The 19086-nt window shown below is 33.4% G+C and overlaps 1 protein-coding gene across 5 annotated transcripts in view; it reads right to left on the bottom strand.

Annotated features, from left to right (window-relative positions):
• The window catches only part of LOC118202698 (protein GUCD1), a 55674-nt gene extending 38348 nt beyond the window's left edge, over positions 1–17326 (bottom strand). For 3 of the 5 annotated variants that reach the window (XM_085810809.1, XM_085810812.1, XM_085810813.1), the window contains exons 1-2: positions 17177–17326; positions 15036–15194 (exon numbers count right to left, since the gene is read on the bottom strand). In XM_085810809.1, the coding sequence (XP_085666935.1) occupies positions 15036–15142 (107 nt within the window). In that variant the 5' untranslated portion in view covers positions 15143–15194; positions 17177–17326. The other 2 variants (XM_085810811.1, XM_085810810.1) reach the window with 2 other exon arrangements.
• Between the last annotated feature and the right edge of the window lie 1760 nt (positions 17327–19086).

The following is a 19086-nucleotide window of genomic DNA, read 5'->3' as shown; positions in this document are numbered from 1 at the left end:
CTGCTATTGAATGAAAAAAAAAAAGATGAAATGAATGTTTGTCTGGCATTGTATGCTTCTAGATCAAGCCATATGAGCAGGTAAGCCCTTTGAGCACCATGACCAGCTTTATCCTGTCATATTTTTGTTACTTGGTATATATTAGCTCATAATTTAGGACAATTTTACAAATTTTGCATTTAGACAGGTAATTTTAGTAAAATTAAAATTGTATTTTTCTATGTAATGTAGCATGAGAAAAAGTTATACTGGAAAAGTCAGAATACAGGGGCACGTGCATTTAACATTGAATAATCAGGCAGCTCGGTAATTTGTATTGAAATTGGTGGTGGTGTATCGAGAATACTGCAAAGCACACTAGGGCTATCTGCCTAAGGGGAGGGATGCTTTTGTAGAGGATTTTCTAAGGGGAACTGCTCATATACATGTTACACATGGGGAAAACCACGAAAACGCCCATGCAGCCAGCTCGTTCGCGAGATTCGAACCTCAGACCGAACTACCAGTGTTCAGCGATTTTATCGCTCGGCTGAATTGAATAAATGTAATTGACCACTATGTTAGCTGTAACCAAAGCCAGATTTAGACTTGATAAGGCCCTAAGCTATTTGAGATATGGGGCCCTTCATAGTCTGTTATAATCTTACTATTTATACTATATTTAAATTTTTGGGGGCTCCAAGAAAGTGGGGGTCTAAGCTATAGCTTGTGTGGCTTATACATAAATCTGGCCCTGGCTGTAACCGTAATTCCATCCTCTCATTGCTTTCCAGTAATTTCAAGAAGCACAAAATACTAGAAATATCTTGTCGGCTGAAAATTATTTAAGGCTTTTAAGGCTGTACAGAGAGCATCTGCTCTCAGATGTTTAGTTGGTTGCTGTTGTTACGGTTGCAAGTTCAGTGCGAAATTGCATTAGCTTTCTCTTTAGATACGCTTTACACTGCGTTGTTCTTTACGTTCTTAGCAGTATAAAGTGAAACTACTGATTATACTGTGTGATAATGCGAACACGAATATTTCTGTGGAAAATTCCAGAGTTCTGAAATATTTCTTTTGATAAAAATACATTTTTATTAACCTATTATCGGACTTCTGCATTCAAGTTATTACAAACCGGTACGCATGCAACAACATTTTGCTTTCTTACTTTTAGTAACACTTTTAGTAATGTCATCTGATTAAATGCAAGTTTATGAAAATAGATACTAAAACAAGTAAATATACAAATTTAACTAATAAAGGCTGTTTAAATACAGGTCTTCATGACAGATCCAAAACCTTTCCTGCTCAGAGGGTTAATGTGTGTTGGAAAAGATCGCATAACGCTAGAGGGTGCTGAGAGCGCCATTGAGTGTGTTCAGAGTTGATGGAAGGTGTGATGCAGTGATGATGTGAGATTTCTGAGATTGTAATATTATTTTACTCCAGTAAATCAATTTATATTTTATTGATTGGTGATTATTGAAAATTTATGTAATACCATGAACCACCATATATTAGAAACATGGATTACCACTGAATCCAGAGCTTAATTTCTAAGATTAGAAGTGCCGGAGCCCTATGGAAGACTGTCAGCAAAGAGGAACAAGAATAAATAAATAAATAAAATGACTATTAAACTTATTAATAATTTTAAAATTAAAGAGTTAATTATTATAAAATTATTTGATAACTATTTAATTAACGTTTATAAATTGTTATTTAATCAATAATTATTATTTATTGAAATAATTAAAGATTAAAGTAATTAAATAATTAAAATTTTAAATAATTAAAATTAAATAAAATGTAAAGAGATAAATTGAAATTTAATACACAATTTTTAATATAATTTTATAGTTAAAATAAAATGTTCAATATAAAATTTCTACTGAAATTGTATTCAATTACATAAAAGGAGTGCAGCAGCCTTCTTATTCAGGGCTCTGGTGCGTTCCGGCTAGAATTATGATTTATTACAGAAACTAAGAAGCACCGGAGCCGAGATCCGGTGGGCTCCCGCCCGATTTAAGCTCTGATCATAGGGGTGGGAGGGGGAAGTTCTTTTATCATCACAAAAAACTTAAATATACTTAAAGTACAGCTGATGAAAATTCCACGGAAAAACAGAATGAGGGTATAAGTGGGTGGAAACAAAAAATGAGGGGAATCTTGGTGAGAGAGAACGTTCTCTTTGACCGTGGCTCTCTGCTGATATAATTATAGCCATCAAGCAGATGTGTGTAAAGGGTAAAATGAGTCCTGAATCTGACTCCTAAGGATGAATGTAAAGTTGCTGGTGACGCTTCCCCCCCCATTAGTGGATACTGTGGGAAGACAATGTATAGGACGTGCTTCAGCAGTTTATCTCAGTATTTCACTCTTATTGTACTTGCTGTCACTTAACGCACATTTAAGAACACAAATTTTCTTTCCTGTGAGGATAGCTAACTGTAAGTATCGATAACAATACACTAGATATGATGGCATGGTGAGAAACTTATGCATTCCTAAACAAACTCCCCTAAATTTATTGCTTTTCTTAAAGGGAAAGGTTTTTGCATGTGAACGAGGGGACTTTACTTGAACCTCTCATGTTCTCATGAGTTCGTATTTCTAGGGAAATAGAGTATTGCAAGGTCTGCTTGTTGTTAAACTAAAACGTTAGGAATTCTAAATTTTTCTCCTTTAAATTGTGGTTCAGTTTTATAAAGAGAAGTACCGGAGCTCATCTTATTTAGGGCTCTGGTGCGCTCCGGCTAAAATTGCAATTTATCTTAAAAATTGAGAAGCACCGGAGCCTGGCTCCGGCGCAATTTAAGCACTGACTGAATCTTCAAACCACTGATGTGCATTTGGTGCATATTGGCCGAAAACCAGGCAAGAGAATCTTTACTGAATTAATGAAACTGAACTACACCTGGATAGAAATTAAATATGGCTGAAAATCTGTCAAAGTTGAAGAAGAAACGCACTTCCGTGTTTTCGATGTTGACGAAATTAATTAACAAAATAGAAGTTGCTATCAACAATGAAAACCAAACAGTTGGAAGCATTTTTGGAACAATTAATTGGAACAGAAACTGACTTAAATTCTTTAAATGATGAAATTGAAAATCTTTTGCGTGTCAAAACAATACCTGAAGTTATAGAAGCTTCAGAAGAAATCAAAGAAAAAATAATTTTTTGGAAATTTAAACTTCATTCTAAAATAAAGAAAGTGAATTCTGATTCTATCTAAGTTGATACAGTTTCACAAAACATTCAGTTGATTAATAATGAAACTGAAAATATAAATATAAAATTGCCTAAATTACATATTAGTAAATATTATGGTAATTAATTCTGGTTGGTTAGTAAGACTTTTACAATTTATTTGAAAGCTCTGTTCATAATAATCCTAAATTAAGCAAAGTTGATATTTGAAATTCTATCTCGGTGGTACCGTGGCAGCATGTACGAGGGCTATCCAGAAAGTAGATTACGTTTTGGAATAAAAAAATAAACAAAGTATAGGAAACAAATTTTATTATATACAGACGAAAGCCACACTCAAATACTACTTTTCTACATAGTCACCATACAAATTAAGGCATTTATCGTAGCGATGTACGAGCTTGGAAATTCCTTCGTCGAAAAATTCGGCCGCCTGCGCCTTCAACCACTTCGTTACCTCTTCTTGCAGCTGTGCATCGCCATCAAAACGCTGCATAGCCAGCCACTTCTTCATTGCTGGGAATAGGTGGAAGTCGCTCGGTGCCAGGTCGGGACTGTACGGCGGATGAGGAAACAACTCCCACTTAAAAGATTCAAGAACTTTACGAGTGACATTTGCCGTGTGGGGCCGGGCGTTGTCGTGAATCAACAAGATCTTAGAGCTCAACATTCCTCTGCGCTTGTTTTGAATTGCTCTTCTGAGTTTTTGGAGAGTTTGGCAATACGAGTACCTTTGAGAGTTTATTGTAGTGCCTCTTTCCAGGAAGTCCACCAAAATTACACCTTTTCTGTCCCAAAAAACAGTCGCCATCATCTTCCTTGCCGACATTGTTTGCATGCATTTCTTGGGTTTTTGGGGAGAACTTGTGTGCCCCCACTGCATTGATTGCAATTTCGTTTCACAGTTCACATGTTTCACCCATGTTTCGTCACCAGTAACGATGCGATCGAGTAAAGAGTCACCATCCTTATGGTAAGCGTCCAAAAAGTTCAACGCTGCAGCCATTCGCTGATTTTTGTGGTCCTCTGTCAAGATTTTTGGAATCCATCTTGCACAAAACTTGTGGTAACCAAGCTTTTCGCTGATGATTTCGTGCAACAAACTTCGCGAAATTTGTGGAAAACTCAAAGAAAGTTCCGTTATTGTGAAATTTCGATTTTCACGGACTTTAGCATCGACTTTTTTGAGAAGTTCGGCAGTCACTATGCTGGGTCTCCCACTTCGATCTTCGTCGTGAACATTGGTTCGGCCATTTTGAAATCTTATGACCCACTGACGCACTCCACCTTCAGTGATAATGTTGTCCCCATACACTTCACGAAGCTGCCGATAGATTTCTATCGGTTTACAGTTTTTTGCAGTCAGAAACCTTATTACTGAGCGCACCTCGCAGCTCGCGGGATTTTCAATTAACGCAGACATTTCAAACCGTCACAGTATCTGAACGGAGCACAGCATGAACCTCTCACTAGCACGGCTAGATGCAGACTGAGCTGCGCAACGCTCTGACCCCAAGATGGCCGCGCTAGCCCTGCCCCTAGCGGACACAGACGGAAACGTAATCTACTTCCTGGATGGCCCTCGTATTAGTGGATTTGCTTTAAGTGATGAAAATTATGATAAAGCACTTGATTTATTGAAAGAAAGGTTCGGAAATGAAAACATTTTGATTAACACTCATTTGAGTGTTTTGCTGAATTTAACTCCTATTAAAAATCCTAACAATATTATAAGTTTATGAAATTTATATAACGCGGAAATGCAGATCAGAAGCTTAGATTCTTTAGGAATTACAGGTGAATCATATGCAAATCTATTGACACCAATTTTAATGAAATTAATTCATTCAGAATTCGTTTTAGAATTTACTCGCATTCAAGGTGACAAAGAATTTGACTTTATTAATGAATTGTAAAAGAGTTTTTAAGTCAAATTCTTTGTCACCTTGAATGCAAGTAAATTCTGAAACGAATTCTGGATGAATTAATTTCATTAAAATTGGTGTCAATAGATTTGCATATGATTCACCTGTAATTCCTAAAGAATCTAAGCTTCTGATCTGCATTTCTGCATTATATAAATTTCATAAACTTATAATATTGTTAGGATTTTTAATAGAAGTTAAATTCAGCAAAACACTCAAATGAGTGTTAATCAAAATGTTTTTTGATTAAGAATGTTTTTTGAAAAAGAAATTTGAAGCCGCGAGAGATCCTTTCCAATTAATAATTATAAATCATCGAATCAGCGAGTGCACTTATTTTCCTTGCAAGAGAAAATAAAAAGTAAAAATTCTACTTTCGTTAGACATAACTCTTCAAGACCTCTGCCTAAGAGGAAGATTTCTTTCTCCTCCCCACACATGCATGAATTCCTGGCGTCAGTTGAAAATGTAATGTGTTTATTTTGTAGCAAAGGTCATAAATCAGAATCGTGCTCTACATTTAATGCATATGAAAGGAGAGATATATTGAAGAAATGAGGTCGCTGTTTCTGTTGTTTGACACCGAATCATCGAGTTGCAGACTGTTTGAAGTGTCCTAGCTGCGGTAAATCTAACCATGTCTCAATTTGTTTTTCCAAAAGGAGAAACCGATAATGTTGTATCGGCGAATATTGTATCAGCAAAAAAGAATACTATGTAACAAAATGTTCAGCGTTAATTGATAATGGAAAAGAGCAGGAAATTGTTAGAATTTTCCTGGACAATGGTTTACACAGCTTCTTTTTTTTGTCAGCTATTTCCAAAAGGTTTAACTTTCCAGTTGTTAGAAAGAAAGGAAAGCCTTTCCATTTGCACATTTGGTGCTAAGGAGACGGAAACAAAATCATTTAATGTAGTTAAACTTAAATTAAAAAATAGAGATGATCAAAATTTAGGCATAGAAATTGAAGCACTGGAGACAGAATATATTTCGGGCACACATTTACCGACTCCTGATAAAAATATTGAGAAAAAATTTACACCTTTAAAAATTGTACAACTAGCGGACTGTTATGAATTTAACAATAAAGAAATATCAATATTTAATAGGTGCAGATTTATATTATGATATTGTCACTGGTCGAATTACACGCCTATGGAAAACCCTCGTAGCAGTTGAAACAATATTTGGTTGGTGTTTGCAAAGCCGAAACATGAACTTAAATGACACGTTTGCGATGAGTGTTATGGTAAACGAAACCAATACTTCCAATCAACTCAAGGAATTTTGGGACTTAGAGAATTTGGGTATTGAGGATCAAGTAGCTGACATAGAACCCACTGAGAAAGAAGAAAGATATAATGAGTGAATTTGAATCCAGAATTACATATAAAAATAAGCAATACACAGTGAAATTGCCCTGGAAACCAAATATGAAGACATTAGAAAATAACGAGCAAATAGCAATGAAAAGGATTTTGAGATTGAAATCATCTTTTAAAAATGACCTTTCATTATTTTGTGAATATAACACTGTTCTAAAGAATTATCTTTTGGAGAATATTATTGAACCTGTCCCAGATGATGAAGTAAATTTACACCAAAATACATTTTATCTACCTTATCGATCTGTAATACGTACAGATAAGACTACAAGCAAATTACGCATTGTGTTTGATGCTTCGCCGCATGCAAAGGGTCAATTATCTTTGATTGATTGCTTATACACGGGACGACTTAATTTTATGCCTAATATGTTTCTTCTTTTGATTAGATTTAGAACGAATCCAATAGCATTTGTTGCAGATATTAAGATGGCCTTTTTCCAGATTGAAATAGATGAAAGTGAATGAAACTACACCAGATTCTTCCAGGAAGAAGATCCAGGAACTGATGATGAAAACAAAAAATTGGAAATTTTTTGGCTGACAAGGGTGTTATTTGGGGTAAGATCTAGCCCATTCCTTCTTGCAGCCACAATCAAACATCACTTGAAAAGGTATGTAGACATATTTCCTCTGACTTCTAAGCATCTTAATGAATCATTGTATGGGGATGATTTGATTTGTGGGCAAGTCACTGTTCAACAGACTCTCAAGACTTGTAAAGAGAGTGCAGACATTCTAAAAGAAAAAGTATTTACCTTCGAAAGTGGCGAACCAATTCTCCTGAGCTAAGTAATGAATTAAAGAATTTAAACTTCAATGTAGATCTGGGTGAAGAGTCTTTAGATATAAAGCTGATAGCTTCAAAAGTATTGGGAATTGGTTGGGATGAAGAAACTGACATGTGTTTTATTTCAATACCAGAAATCTGGATCATTTCTTTCAAAGAGAACTAACACAAAAAGACACTTACTACAAGCGGTAGGTCGACTTTTCGATCCAGTAGGGTTTACAGGACCATATACTATTAGAGTTAAGTACTTGATACAAGAAATTTGGTGCTTAGGATTAGACTGGGATGAAAAATAGCCCAAACAGTTAGAAATTGCTTGGAATAAATGGTGTGATGAGATCCAAGATGTAAAGGAAATAATTATTCCTCAATATTATTTTCAAAATTCTTTGCCCAGTCACGCAATCACAATTCAAATTACACTGTTTTCAGAGGCATCTAGTAAAGCTTATGGTATTGTTGTGTATTTACGCATAGAATTAAACAGTGGAAATATCATTTCTAGGTTTGTAGCATCAAAGGGCAGGGTAGCTCCATTAAAAGCCCTTTTGATTCCTAGATTGGAACTCATGAGTGCCCTTTTGTCTTCAAGATTGAGCAATAAAATTGCAACTGCACTAAGTTTTCCAGTTATTTGATATTTTTGGACAGATTCCTCAATAGCTTATTACTGGATCAAAGATGATCCAAATAGACATAAGGTGTTCATGAAGAATAGAATAAAAGAAATACGAAAATACAGCAACCCAAAGGAATGGCATCATTGTATAGGTAAGAATAATCCTGCCGATTTGATTTCTAGGGGTTTATCCTTAAGCAAGCTCAAGACTAATCACCGCTGGTGGCATGGAGCCTGTTGGTTGACAATGAATAGTCTAGCATAGCCATCCTTTTTAGAATCAATGGAAGAAACTGAAATAGATGTCAATAAGTTAAGAGTTTATGAAGTCAGTTGTTGTAAATATGACTGTTTAAAGTAGCCAAACTGAAAACGATTTGATCCCAAGATACTCCTCATTCAGTAAATTAATTAGGATAACTGCTTTAAGATTTATAAATAACTGTAAAGTGAACCCAGAGTTAAGAACAGACTTCTTATGTGCTTCTGAATTAAGGCATGCTACTGAAGTTTTAGTAAAACTGGTACAGTCAACTGAATTTCGAAGGGAAATAAATTGTGTGAAAAACAGACAATCTATCCCAAAAAATAGTAAAATATCATCTCTGAACGTATTTCTTGACAAAAATGAGGTACTTAGAGTAGGAAGAAGACTGCAGTATTCTAAGTTTTCTGAATTTCAGAAACATCAGATACTCTTGCCAAAGGCTCATCATTTCACTAATTTAGTTATTGAATATTATCATCGAAAATCCTTGCATTTTGGTGTACAGACTACATTATCTTTAATAAGATAGTGGATATTGGATAATGTCTGGTCAAGATCAAGTTAGAAGAGTAATAAATAAGTGCACCACTTGCTTTAGAATGAAGAATCAAATGGTAAGCCAGATGACAGGTAATCTACCTAGAGACAGAGTCGTACCTTCTAGACCTTCCGAGAAGGTTGAAATGGATTTTGCAGGACCTATAATCACGAAACCTAATTTGAAAAGGTCAAAGGTGACATTAAAGTCTTATATTGCATTATTTATCTGTTTTTGCACTAAGGCAGTGTGCACTTAGAAGTTGTTTCTGTTTTAACAGCAAAAGCTTTTCTAGCCTGTTTATGACGATTTATTGCCAGAAGATCCAAGCCAGCCGTCATCTGAAGTCAAAACACCACAAATTTCAAAGGTGCGAGAAATATTCTTAATGCATATAATGAAATTTGCAAATCTAACCCAATTCTAGAATTCAGTGCAGAAAAAGGCATCCCATGGAAATTTATCCCACCAGCTTCTCCTTACTTTGGTGGACTGTGGGAAACAAACATAAAATCAGTGAAACTGATTTTGTTAAGGGTAGCAAAATCAGCTATCATGAATTTTGAAGGATTAACTACTTTAGTTACTCAGATAGAAGCAGTTTTGAATTCCTGTCCATTATCACTGCTTTCTTCTGATCTGAATGACTTACATCCTTTAACTCCGGGGCATTTTTTGACAGGAAATGCTATATTATCCTTTCCTGAACCATATATTGCTTCGGATTCTCTTTCTTTTCATTCCAGATGGGAACTAGTTCAGAGACTCCAAGCTAAATTTGGGAACCGGTGGCATTCAGAGTATCTAAATCAATTACACAACCGTGCTAAATGGAGCATCTCGCTGCCAAACATACAGATTGGTCAATTCGTATTGCTAAAGGACTCCAACTCCAATCCCTTGCATTGGCCATTGGGTCACATTCAGCAAGCGTATCCTTGTGCTGATGGTCTAGTCAGAGTAGTTGAAGTTCAGACGTGTACAGGTGTTCTTTGGCGAGCCATCAACAAAGTCATTCCCCTACCATTTAAAGACTAACAGATATGAACTTGGAAAACTTTTATTTTATATATTTTAATAATTTACCAATTTAATATTTAGTTTAGTGTAATTTTATTGACTTTAAATTTATATAAATATCTGAAAATTGAAATGTAAACTCCATCGGAGTTTAAGCGGGGAGAATGGTAAGACCTGTGTAATGCTAGAGGGTGCTGAGAGCACCATGGAGTGTGTTCAGAGAGCTGATGGAAGGTGTGATGCAGTGTTGATGCGAGATTTCTGAGATTTTATTATTATTATACTCCAGTAAATCAATTTATATTTTATTGATTGAAAATTTATGTAATACCATTGATTATTGAAAATTTATGTAATACCATAAACTATCATATATTAGAAACATGGATTACCATGGATTTGAATTTTCAAACCACTGATATGTATGTGTGACTTTCGCATATTGGTACAGTTGTTTGTTAGCTGATAGGCATATATTTGAATTTTCCCTGTGTTGTTGTTATTATTGTTTATGTATGTTTTGATAAATATTTACTAAGTGAAATTTAAAATATACTTAATTTAATTAATTTATTAAAATTTTTTTCATTAAAATGTTTTTAAATTTTGTTAAAAAATGTTCTGGTCTGTAAGCTGCTTTAAGATTGAGTATTTGGCCAGCATGCAATTTCAGTTTGAGGCCACTGATTCATATGATTTGTCAAGTTTTTATGTAACCTGTGTTGGCAAGGAAGATTTGTTTTATTTAAACTTGCTAGATATTCTGCTTGTCATTCAAAAAATGGTGCATCTTTGAGCACTGAACATGCCACCAATATCACTATCATATTGATCATTAGGGAGACGGGAATAGGCAAATACACTGGTCCCCAAAATTAGAGGCTAATGACAAAAATACAACGCAACTGATATTTGATGAAAAACTATTAACAGAAATTGGTACAAAAGCATAGTTAACATAAATTACAATGTTTGGCAGTTGGTTACTCACAAAATATTGAAACGGAAATTGGAAAATGATGGGAAAATTAAATCACTTCTTGCAGAAAGAGGGTTTCTTTAATATGGTGTATGGTCACCTCGGACAAATATGCATACCTCACATCTTGATTTCATAGACCTTTATTAAAGTGTTGATGAAATCTTGTGGACCTGTACGCTACTCTTCTAAAAGTGCACTTTTCAGATGCCAAACGGCTGCCTGGACTGGGGAGGAATTTAGCATGCTGAATTTTGGTGCCCTAAGACATCCCACACATGTTCAATTGGGGGTCAAGTAGGCTTAGTAAGGTGGGCAATCCATTTGAGTGGTATATTCTGTTTGCAAGTATTCTGACATCACATATGCTCAATAAGAACAAGCATTGTCATTCATTATCAAAACCTCTGGCCCCACAACAGTAGCCCTAAGCAGTCTAACTTGGGCTTCTAATACCATGTCTACATACCACTAAATAGTTACAGAACTTCCTTGAAAGATATGCAACTCGATTCTGTCATTTGTTATGATTCCTCCCTATACCATTAAATTGCGGTCGGGGAAACAAGATATTTCATGGATAAAGGAAGGCAAGTTGCATGTTTATTCCTCTATCCAGATCAAAACATGTCAAGAATCACTGTTCAGACTAGATCTGGACTCATCAGTAAATAATACTTGGGCAAAGTTGTCTTGGGTCCATTGAAGATAACGATGGCACCAGTTTAAATGGGCCTCTGCGGAAGCTGGAATGAGTGCAACAGAAACTGTTGGTTTTCTTGCATACAGTCTAATCTCGTTAAGCCTTCATGCAGCAGTAAAACAGCTAATTCGAGTTCCTGTGGCAGCCTGAACGTCTAAAACCAAATCTCTTGTAGTCGCTTTCCAGTTTCTTTAAACTGACAACAACAGAAAATTGTATTCTGATACAGTTGTTGCTCTTGGTCACCCTTGACCTGGCTGTCTATCAACTGATCTAGTGTTTAAAAAGTGGCTCCAAGCACCTGATATGACACTTTGAAAGGATATTCAAATCTTGGGTGACCTCCATTTGTGTTTGACCTCTCTCAATTCTATGAATTATTTGGCACTTTTGATCTTCACTTAAATGATGCATTACAGCCATAACTACTGAATACTGATGACTCTCAGAAACTAACTACATTCATTTTAAACAACATAACAGACGAGAATTCCAACATGCATCCATAAGGCACCACATTATCAGTTAGTGAATATGCATATTTCCGGCACAATTGCATGCGCAGAAGTGCAATTTTGTGTTCAATTGTATTTAATTAACATAAATAATTACAGCATCGAGCATTGGTTCCAATTTTAACTTAGTGAGCATATTTTTTCTCATTATCCTTTAATTTGCACAAACAAGGCTTCCTTAAGCTGGTTGCAGTGTTGGTACTTAGAATCTAGCAAGATATTTGGTGAATCTTATTGCTACTACTGATAGTAACCAACATACCATACTAATTTTAGATGCAGAAGTAAGGCGGCTATTAAGAAAGAAAATATTCAATAGACTGTTTTGTTTAAGTTAAAATATGAAGATCAAGTTTTCTTTCTTTTCCCCCTTCTTTTTAAGACAAACTTTTCTTATTTAAGTTCTTCAATGATGTGGTTACAACAACTTCCTATCTACTCATATATTTTCCTACCTATCTGAATATTTAACTGACATATTTTCAGAAATAATTAAACTCAGCTTAAGATTATAAAACAGTTCCATAACTACTTTCAAAATACCTGACAAAATTGATTTTTGGGAATCATGTACAGAAATACACTAAAACGATTTTTCTGAGACAGTCTATAACTTATAAGTAAAATTAAGATTTAAAAAAAAAAAAAAAAAAAAAAAAAAAAAAAAAAAAAAAAAAAAGAGAGATTTATTCAAACATTTCTTTCTCAAATGAAGTCAGGAGGACAATTAGGTTTCTAATTCTCTCAACAATGATTTCTTTAAAAGTGCCTCAAAATTATCACTTTCTGAGAAAGAAAACTTATTAAGCTTTCACCGATTGCTCCTTGCTAATAGTCTTTAAAAAGAAAACTCAATGAGAGAAGAATATGAAGAAATATATGACAAAACATTAAAATGGTTGTTGCCATTTACAAATACTGAGCTTCTGGAGAGAGCATTCTTATCTTACAAATAGATTTAAAACAATTACAGCAATAAGCTCGGATGTGGTTCCTGACTTAAATTTTACTCTCTAAATTTGATTCAAGAAATTGAACTCGGTGAAACAGGCTGAAGAAATAATGAGGTCTGAACAATAGTCAAGACTGTCTTACATTGTGTTTTTCAATTAATTTTTAGACGTACAATATGATAACGTTTCATTCATTTTGTGTGCAAACATAAAGTAAAGTACAGTCAAAAGTCGTAAATTCGGACACCCATAATACGGACCTCAAAGCTACAAACTTTCTGCGCATGCGTCGCTTTGACGCGTACGCATAGGCTTTTATGCCTGCGCGTAAGACCTTTATGGCTGCGAATATGCGTGTGCGCAAGCGCATAATATGTTTACGCATGTGCGTTTAATGTATAACAGATGGCATAAGCTAAGCTAAAATTGTCTAATTCAGTTAACGTTGCAGATTGCGTTGTTCCTTAATCTTTGAATTGGATCCGGCTTATTATTTTTTGCAGACTGTTTAGAGCAATTTTATAAAAGTAAGCTTGAACTTTCGATTATGTCAAATAGAATTTCTGATATATATTTACTAATATGTAAAGGATCTACAAAGCGGAAGTATGTTTTGAAATCCAAAATCTGTTTATCAATTTCACACTGCTCTGTGGCAGGGGGGGAGAAACGCCGCGGCTTGCAGTGAATTGGAAGTTGATCTGTCAGCACTATCCTTATCTTCAGGGCAGATGTTTTTATTTTATTTGGCTTATAATTCCTTACTAAATGTAGTATTTCATCTCGATGTACTCCGTCTTTGATATGATTTAAATCAAGTTCCTCGTCATTATAATTCGCTTCCGATAGTGAAGAAAGTGACCCAGAGGTTACTGAAAACGAAAAAATTTCGATTGACAAATTAGTCGGTATTCTCGACACAGCAATTATAGGACTTGAACAGCGCAACTTTGTAAATAAGAAACTATGCCTGTTTAATAGAATTAAATAGAATTAAAGAGAAAGCATTATCACATGAAACGAAGCAACTTAAACAACTTACATTGAAAGAAATGTTTAATAAAGTAAATAAATAAATATTAAACTTTTTCTTTTTGTAAATTTTGATACCCTTTAGATCATAATTGTTCTTTATTTTATAAATTATGGTTTCATATTTTTAATTTTGTAATTTCTGCATGCCATCTTACCAGATTTAAACTGATGATCTATAATCCGGAATTGCCGAAGTCCTGACGAGTCCGGATTAACGACTTTTGACTGTAGTATTTTTCTTATATATTGAATCATAATTTTTGTCTTAATAAGAAGATATAAGAATAATACAAAATTATTTAGCAATTCACTTATTATAGGCTTGGTATTTTTTATATATACTACTTCAATATTATTTTGAGTTTATAGTATAGTCTAGACGTCATTAATAGTCAATAATTTCATCAATTCATTCAATGATTTTACAAAAGTTGATACTCAAACTACAGTACAATGAAAAAGTATTATAAAAAATGCATTATCATTGTGTTTACTAAAAATATTGTTGCTGATTATTTCAGCAAGTTTATCGTACTTTTTTTACAACTGTAACGAGTCTTTTGAACTGCCCTGTGTAATATTGACGAATAAATTGTGTTTTGATTCTTCATCAAGTGTTGTCATCAATCACTCCAGTGCAAATCCAGCTTTTATTTTTCCCTGATCTTATTCATTGCAGTCTATTAATTGTATGGTATTATATTAATACAAAGAAGATATAGAGCAAAATACTAGATGGAGTGAGGAGATAATTACAAAGTATTACTAAGAAACACTGAAGGAAAAAAAAAAAAAAAAAAAGATTGGCACCTGTTGGTTTAGAACAACATAATTTTAAAAGCAACAAGATAGTTGGATATCAGATGACAAAGGAATGTAGTTTCAAGGAGAAAGAATCCAATACATATGGACAAATTTATCTCTTTACAAGTTGTATAATAAGCAAAATTTGGACTATAGGAATGCATTATCATAACTCTCATTAAAGGAATGAGCTGCATGTTATTTTAAAAATTTTGCCTCCAGACATTTTCTTATTTAACACTTTAAAATATTCAGTGTTAAATAAATAATAAAATAAAGCACATTTGTTCTAATTTTACCTCAGCACCATCATTACAGCTGTAACTCCACAATCCCAAGATAAATGCTGCTGAACATGAACCAATGGAATTTCAATTGACTGAATTTCACGAGCTCCACCACCCATGATTTCAGGTTAATGCTTTCTTACTATAACACCTTTATTGTTTTAAGATAATCTATAATGAAATAAAAAGTAAGTTTTTTTATTATAAAACTAAAAACAGAATCTAATAACAAAAAATTATAACTAAATAAAATTTTGAGTGATACATTTTAATCTACGAAAGAAAAAATGTAATGTATTTTATATAAATGCTGCATTGAAAATAAAATTTCAAAATTTCTTAAAATATATACTTTACGATTATTATATGCATATTTATTACTTTTCATTGTTGTACTTCTACTTTAAAAAAAAAAAAAAATTTGAAGTTGGAAAGTTTCGGAAGAGACAATTAAGTATTTCATGTAGTAGACTTTAAGGTACCCCTTGTATCATGGCGAAGTTGTTGTTTGATTTATCGCCAAGTTGTAATTTCATTTATGGTAGCCTGAGTAGTTGAATGATATGGAAACCCTATTCTGACGTAATCGGGTGCATGATTCTGGGAAATTTTGAATCATGGGATGTTTTGTAAGCGTTTTTGTGGTGCATGTTGGTTTGATTCTTTAGATGGTAAAATGGACGAATTTAGTCAGATTAATTTGAAGTTTCTGTATGATTTAGAGTGAAAGGGGAAAAGAGTTTTAATTGACTGGTATGTAAATGAAGGTTTACTTAGTAGCCATTATAAGTGTCCTGTATATAGGAAGGATATGCTTCTAGTTGAACGTAAAAACCATTTAGATGGATTTGAATGGGTTTGTAGGAAGAAAGGTTCAGATGGTCACTATGTGAAGCATTCGATCAGAAAGAGTACCTGGTTGATACATTTGAGTATGATTGATATTTTGATTTTTACGTGGCTCTGGGTCTACGAAGCGAACTCGAAAATCATGGTAAGTGAATATTTGCTTTTGGTAGTGCTTAAATGTATAACATGTTTTACTTTTTTTATGTTATTTTATTGTTTGGTTTAAAATGTATTTTATTGAGATTATGTATTTTTTGTTTGCCTATATTGTAGAATTTGGTGCTCCTTTGACTTTTTAAGTGAAAATATATCAATGTGTACAAAGGGAGTGCGCAATGCAAGTTTGTGCAATTCTGGGATTTTTTTTAAAAGTGAAAATAGGTTGACGTGTACATGGATAAAGTTAAAGAGTGCGCAATGCCATTTCTGTGCAATTCGGGGATTTTTTTAAAGTGAAAATAGCTTGACGTGCACATGGATAAAGTCAAAGATTTTTTTTTTAAAGTGAAAATAAGTTGATGTGTACATAGACACCGAGTTTGTGCAATTGTTTGTCTTGTTATTTTGGCTTTGTGTAGTGGCGATTTTTGCGCCAAAAGTTGCCGCTTCGCAAGCCAAAATAACAAGTCAAAGAATTGCCCAAAATCAGTATCCATGTACGGCCAAAACTCGCCAAGGGGTACCCTAAACTATACTTTTACCAGTATTTCCTCATAATGGCTGGGTGCTCACTTCAAACCGAAACAAATTTATATATAATGGTCGGGGGGCACATTCCAGTAGAGAAACATATCAAAATTCTGGTGGAATACAGAATCTACAAATACTACACAATTCGTCATTGATGTATAATACAAACTTAATATTTTCAAAAAGAGGGAATACAAAAATTCACTAGGAACATTTTACAATTATTTATAAAATAATTTTGAAGCAAATCAATTCAAGATAAAAGTAACATTTGAATGTTCCATTTAAAGTGAAAAATAAAACAATAACGTAGTAAGAAAAATTTGCGCATTATAGTAAGGATTTGAAGCAAAAGTCAGTTGAAAGTTATACTCGAAATAACTTACTCCATAAAATTATGGAATTATTTCAATTATAACAATCAAAGCATTATACCCATTTCATCAGCATGTGCAGCATTAAGTGATAAAACAACATGTGACATTCATCACTCACACAGAAAAGAAAAACTAATAATGAACAAAACGAAATCAATATAACTAGTTATAAAATCAAACATAATTCTTTTATACGGTTAAAAATGACGACAAGATGAAATTTCGAATACATCTCACCATGCATTCTCTAACTGTGTAGCAAGTTACTTCATAAACAAAAATAAGCGTACTGCAAAACACGTTGCCAAACTTTTAGAACTATTCTAAAGTTTAAAGGTCCATTTTCTTGTTTAAAGGTCTTGCACATTTTTCATGAAATGCTTTCGGGAGATATGTTAAATAGAAAAAAATAAAGTAAAAAAAATCGCTTATTTTATTTTCTTGATTTAATTTAACTTTTACGTTAGTCTTCACATGTAGACAAGAACAGTTAAGAAATGTTTGGAAACCATATGCACGAATTTGAACGGGGCAGTAACATTTTTCGACATTTACCGGCTGTTTTTATAAAAATGTTAACTTTGTTCTCTTTTTTAACATAAAATTATTAATAATTCGTTCATGCTACTAATACAAGATTACAAGTTATGAGATTATTTATGGCTGCGTTGTAAATGCATATTTATATTTTATGTTAAAAAAGAGAACAAAGTTAACATTTTTATAATAATAGCCGGTAAATGTCGAAAAATGTTACTGCCCCGTTCAAATTCGTGCATTTGGTTTCCAGACATTTCTTAGCTGTTCTTGTCTACATGTGAAGACTAACGTAAAAGTTAAATTAAATCAAGAAAATAAAATAAGCGATTTTTTTTACTTTATTTTTTTCTATTTAACATATCTCCCGAAAGCATTTCATGAAAAATGTGCAAGACCTTTAAACAAGAAAATAGACCTTTAAACTTTAGAATAGTTCTAAAAGTTTGGCAACGTGTTTTGCAGTACGCTTATTTTCGTTTATGAAGTAACTTGCTACACAGTTAGAGAATGCATGGTGAGATGTATTCGAAATTTCATCTTGTCGTCATTTTTAACCGTATAAAAGAATTATGTTTGATTTTATAACTAGTTATATTGATTTCGTTTTGTTCATTATTAGTTTTTCTTTTCTGTGTGAGTGATGAATGTCACATGTTGTTTTATCACTTAATGCTGCACATGCTGATGAAATGGGTATAATGCTTTGATTGTTATAATTGAAATAATTCCATAATTTTATGGAGTAAGTTATTTCGAGTATAACTTTCAACTGACTTTTGCTTCAAATCCTTATTATAATGCGCAAATTTTTCTTACTACGTTATTGTTTTATTTTTCACTTTAAATGGAACATTCAAATGTTACTTTTATCTTGAATTGATTTGCTTCAAAATTATTTTATAAATAATTGTAAAATGTTCCTAGTGAATTTTTGTATTCCCTCTTTTTGAAAATATTAAGTTTGTATTATACATCAATGACGAATTGTGTAGTATTTGTAGATTCTGTATTCCACCAGAATTTTGATATGTTTCTCTACTGGAATGTGACCCCCGACCATTATATATAAATTTGTTTCGGTTTGAAGTGAGCACCCAGCCATTATGAGGAAATACTGGTAAAAGTATAGTTTAGGGTACCCCTTGGCGAGTTTTGGCCGTACATGGATACTGATTTTGGGCAATTCTTTGACTTGTTATTTTGGCTTGCGAAGCGGCAACTTTTGGCGCAAAAATCAATTAATTATATTCTCTTTATCTCTCAAGTAAGAAATACTTTTGCATAATCGGGTTTCATGTTTTTCTTATATGTAACATGAATACAAGCTAGTTCCTTTAAAAAGTTTTCCACAAAGGCATCCCTTCTCTTAAATAGTCAGCCCTCTTATGTTTTGCCATATTCTAATAACCTAACCTTAACTAAGAAATATTTTTCTCTAACTAAATTTATTAATAAGGAAATTGGGTTACTTTAACAATACAGCTTAAATACATAATACGTAAAAGCGTGACATAATTTACAGGAAGGAAGATCTAATATACTAAATTTTAAAATAATCTCAAATTGACATAAAGGAAGCATGTAGAAAAGTTGAGCGTTGTAAAGTA

The sequence above is a fragment of the Stegodyphus dumicola genome, chromosome 2 (genome assembly GCF_044657685.1).
Source record: "Stegodyphus dumicola isolate Sdum_Otavi_A_Nest chromosome 2, ASM4465768v1".
NCBI classification, from domain to species: Eukaryota; Metazoa; Arthropoda; class Arachnida; order Araneae; family Eresidae; genus Stegodyphus; species Stegodyphus dumicola.
The sequence above is the reverse complement of the archived record's forward strand: the minus strand, read 5'-3'. Positions and strand labels throughout refer to the sequence as shown.